This window comes from Monopterus albus, unplaced genomic scaffold (assembly GCF_001952655.1).
Source record: "Monopterus albus unplaced genomic scaffold, M_albus_1.0 scaffold9.1, whole genome shotgun sequence".
Classification (NCBI taxonomy): domain Eukaryota; kingdom Metazoa; phylum Chordata; class Actinopteri; order Synbranchiformes; family Synbranchidae; genus Monopterus; species Monopterus albus.
Genome location: NW_018127889.1, coordinates 2,149,084 through 2,154,193, shown reverse-complemented (window position 1 = coordinate 2,154,193; position 5,110 = coordinate 2,149,084). Strand labels below are relative to the sequence as shown.

At 42.0% G+C, this 5,110-nt stretch overlaps 1 protein-coding gene across 10 annotated transcripts in view; it reads right to left on the bottom strand.

Moving 5' to 3' along the window:
- Nucleotides 1-5,110, bottom strand: part of sash1a (SAM and SH3 domain containing 1a) — a 159,108-nt gene that overhangs the window by 44,006 nt on the left and 109,992 nt on the right. For all 10 annotated transcript variants that reach the window (XM_020589787.1, XM_020589786.1, XM_020589795.1 and 7 more), the window contains one exon: nucleotides 1,115-1,243. In XM_020589787.1, the coding sequence (XP_020445443.1) occupies nucleotides 1,115-1,243 (129 nt within the window). The remainder of the gene's footprint in view (nucleotides 1-1,114; nucleotides 1,244-5,110) is intronic.

Sequence of the window (5,110 nt, the reverse complement as noted above, 5' to 3'; positions counted from 1 at the left end):
TCTGCCCTGATTGCTTCCTCTTCCCTTGTTTTATCTCCTCAGAATGAGACCTTCCCAAACTATAAAATGTCCAGAGGTAATCCTTACTTGTAAAAATCACACAACTGAATAAGATAGGTCAATGGCCGTGGCCACAGAGAGAGAACACATCACCTATTATTCTTTCCTATCCATCTCCTGAAACCTGTGAGAATAGGATGTCTGCCTGTAGTCGTTAAAAGGAAGAGCACAATAAATCAGCCACCTATCCATACCTGTCAACACAACCAAAACCACACAGGTGCCTTCAAGCAGAGGAGGCCTCCTAATAAACTGGAACACCAGTAATGACAGAAAAATATATATGTGAGCAGAAACAATTTGGATAAGGGCTAAATTAAGAAAAGCTAAGGTAACATGATATTGGTATGAGCAAAATCTATGGAGAGAGTACGGACTCATTTTGTCAGGCAACACTCTTATATTTGTGACATAGAACTTATTTTAACTACTGGGACAGTTTACTTTCAAATGGATCTATGCTGTAGAGCAGCAGCTAACCCAAGTCAGGAAACCACTGTGTGGTGGCTATTGTACTGCTTTATTTGTTTTAAAAATTAAACTCAAATGGCATTTCCTGAGGTTCCAGTTCAATTAAATTTACCATGAATAAGTGATAGGATAATTATGAAGTTAGCACAACACTCAACACATTCTCTTCTCTGTGTATGGACTCAGTGGGTAGTGTGCTACACAGGGCCTGGCCCTCTATAGTAGCACCAGCAGCATTCCTTCGTACATGTGCTTGCAGCTTGGCAACCAAAGGGGTGCCCCAATACCCTACATCCGTGGACCTCCAGAACACCACTGCATTCACATTCAGGAAAGGCACACTGCTTTTGAGGAAAGTCTTAAACCTTTGCACACACTCCTTCAGTCACTGAAGGTCCTTGTCAGGTTGTTGGCTAAGACTGTGAAAATTACACAGTGTAAAGCAATGACACTGTTCTAGGATTTACAAAAAACAAAATCTGAAGACAAGCTGAGCAGAGAGCTAGAAACATTCTCTCTCTCAGCTGTTTTTGCTTAAATCATGCTGCTGTGCATTTGGGCGTGTGTGTGAGCATGTATTTACCATGTCAAATTCTTGGGAGACTCGTCGCTTGCGAAGTTCCTCCATGCGGTCGCTGACGTCACTGAAGCAGGTGTTGTAGTACTCAGAGTACTCCTGGGCAAGGTCATCTATATTTCCCAGAGAACCATCCTGGAGAGAGGAAGAGGGAACGGTTTAGCCAGGGGACCACAACATCCTGAGAAAGGAAGGCTGATAATATGAAAAAAAAAAAAATGCTGTCACTGCAAAAACCCTATTTGGACAACTTGTTCTTCTAATAGTGACTCATTTAAAAACATTGTTTTAAAACAAATAAAAACCATTTATACAGTAAATTCAATCATTTACTCTCATGTAGCTTCTATCACTTTACAACATTCCAATAAAACAATCCAGATAAAGTTCGTACATTTAATGACAAGGAGATTCCCAACATCTTCACCACAACTTTATAAAATCACTGTCATATACACTTACAATTAGCAGCATTAAAAAGTATCTACTAAACAGAGGCATGCATACTGTTCCAGTAACTCTGCAGCAAGGCACATCCACAAAATCATATTCAGTCACACATCACATTTTCTATACTGCCTCACAGATCTAATAAACTGAAAAATGTGTTTATTAAGCAGAAGATGGGGACAAATTCTGCTACTTGCTAATTTGCATGTATCCACTACTACACTGGGCAAAATCACTTTGAACTCCTCAACTAATGTAAACCATGAACACACACATATGCTGCATGGAGGCACATGTTCACATTCATCAATGTGCTCACATACTCCATATAAACGGAAAAACCTAAAAAATACCCCTCAATAAAAGGTGTGTGTATTTTCGACCTTTAGTGATTTTTATCAGGTCCCATTCAGTGAGTGTCTTTAGTGAACTATGGTTTGTTCCAGCGTTTTTGTCTTTGTCGAGGCTCACAAACAGGGTGCCCTTTACCTTCTCAGACATTCACCAAACTCCAAACCAAACACACTCTTCCGGCTCAATGTAGTTTAGCTCAGCACAGTTCCTGTCTTTGTCTGGGGTTGAGGATTGAGAGAGGAAGCTGTGCTCCAAACAGCAAAGAGCTTAACTAAGTAAAGACTCCTTGGCCTGAAATTTGGCCTCAAGATTTTGGAAACATTAATAGTGGACTAACTTCAGCCCTTGATTCTATGAAAATGGCAAATACACAGTGTCAACACCAGGGGTGTGTCTCGGGATGTAATTTTATCAAGTTAGCTGGAAACAGATGCTTTTACATCAGTCCAAATGTTTTGTTCTGGAACACAGACTGACATTCAAACAGATGATGTGGGTTTTCGTCAGTGTAATTATCGTGATAACTTAAAAGACCAGAAACACAACTCCAAAATTCAGTGATCCCTGTTCAGAGCTTTTGCATGGATGTAGCATGACCTCTTGCACAATGTGGGAGAAGAGTGGCTCCCATCTCCTGCTTTGGTAAAAAGGTAAGCCAACCTGGCAGTGGTGACCAACTATTGAATATTCATCAGTGTTGATCTAATCTGTGCCAGGCAGACAGCTAGCATTGAGTCACTGTGCAGGCTCCGAACAGTCTCTCTCAGTCTCCGTCTTTCTCAACCGGACTCCCTATCTGGGTGCCAGGCCACAAATGAATGAGTCACTGTGAGCGTGAGTACTGCGCACACACAGGGGTATTAGACCTTCTTCAGAGATGGCTGTCTGGTTAAAGAGAACACGAATTAGCATGCACACCCATGCATGCAGTAGATTTCAACATCTGACCCAAAACAAACCGAGGTAAGCCAATCATATACGAGTAGATGGAGTTACAAAACAGCGAGAATTAAATGAGCATTGAACACAACACCGCTAACAAAATACACAAACTGTCATCTACCCTCCCACTCTCATTACTTGAGAAATCCTGCTCTGGCCAGAGATATGGTTCAAGATGACTGACATTCCCAGCGGGAACGCTCCGTGAGCAAACGCATGCTTTTCCCTTCATTCCTCACATTGACTGAAAGCATGCTCTCATTACAGAACTCCCAAGATGTTTTAATCACCACACACATGACATGATTGTGTGTTGGTGTTAACAGGGATAATCTAGCTGGATCATACTGACAGAATTCATTCAGTAATTAAGTTTTGCAATTTTTTTTTGTCTCTTCTCTCAGTGGGAATGGTAAATGGACTGTATTTTATATAGCGCTTTCTCACAGTGTGTTGCACTGGCCAAAGCGCTTTACAGAGATGATACACCATTCACCCATTCACACACAACATTCACACACTGATGACGACAAGCTGCCATGCACCGGCGCTAGTCAAGCCACCAGGAGCAATTCGGGGTTCAGTGTCTTGCTCAGGGACACTTAGGCATGCGGGGAGACCGGGAGTCGAACCACCAACTTGCTGGTCAGGAGACGACTGCCCTACCTCATGAGCCACATGGAATATTAAATGCAACCCTCATCAGTGGACAGGTAAAGGTGATGTGTTTTGCTATTCTCAGATGGATACGTCTGTGACAGTACACATCTATTCGTGTACAAACTTTTGTGTGTGTGTGTGTGTGTGTGTGTGTGTGTGTGTGTGTAGATAACTGAGATTCCTCAAATTCTCCAGTGGCATTAGTTAATAGGGGCCAACACAGCCGACCCTCACACCTCATCTCCATCACCTCCATCTCCACAGGGGTAGGCAATCCAAAAACCATGCTTGTTTATCAACTACCCCTGCCCTACCCACTGTTGATTACCTGTGTCCAGTCAATTAGAAACTGGAAGATACCAGCTCAGATGAAGGGGGAGTGAGGTGAGGCAAAGTAAACTGGTACTGATCCAGGTAATCAGCAGTGGGCAAGGCATGGATAACTGGAAAACAAGCATGGCAGCGGCCCTCGAGGACCAGGAATAACAACCCCTGTTTTAAAGTGATACTGCACATGCACAGTTATGCGTATCCACTCTAAAACAGCATGTGGACGCAAGTGTAAAGAGTGTGAATCACAGTGGGTGAAGGAATAAAAAAAGATCAAGTGTTTTCGCAGGATGGCAAATTGATTTTTTGTGGCAGCAGATGAGTGAGTGTTCAGTTAGAAATAATCTGTCAACGTGGGAGTGAAGGTGGAAGGGCATGTAGGGATCCGACAGCGGTCCACACATCTAGTTTAGAAAAGTGGGCTGGGGTTGGGGAGTGAAGGCTGGACAAGGGATGATTTGTGGGCTACTGACTAGGGCAGCTGGGAAGGATAAAACATCTGGGGTCTGGGAAGAGAAAAGCATCTATAAAGTGATTCTATGGATTATATTATATACTATATAAATGCACCACTGCTTGTCTGACCTAAAAAAAAAAAGGTATGGGTCTGTGTTAGCACATCAAGATAAACAAAAACTCACCCTAAAACCATTTTACAAGTGAATTTAGCAAATTTATAAACACATTTAGTTTCATGGAGGTTTGTAATAGAAAGCAACACTGCTTCAGCTGATGTAACAGTTAATCCACTCTGCACATGAGGGAAGCCAACTCCATATTTTGACTTGAACAATAGCAACAACAGTCATAAAAAACTGCACCCAATCAAAAATGGGTGTCTGTATTTACAGTAAAGAGTGTGCATTTATCATTAACTGTCCAAGCCCAAGATACAGCCAGTTCCATCAAGATGGGTGCAGCTTAAATTTGTAAATGAAAATGGTAATACATATCCCCTCTGTTCCAAATGTTTGCACAACTCAAAGCAGAAAAACGGTTCAGAGACATGTTATAGAAGACACTTGTGAGAAGTCCTTGTGTGTGTGAAAGCCATCACTATGTACAAAAGCCACCAGAGTACAAATGTCTGGTACAATATGACACCACAGTGGAGGACTATTTTGGTAATGTATGATATGATATGCTATGCTACTGAGCCATTAAGTAATTTACACAATATCCATTCAACATTGCTTTGGAGGAGTGGAGATGATTAGCACCCGTGCCAGAATTCCAATAAGTCTCTGCTGACTTAATCAGTTAGCC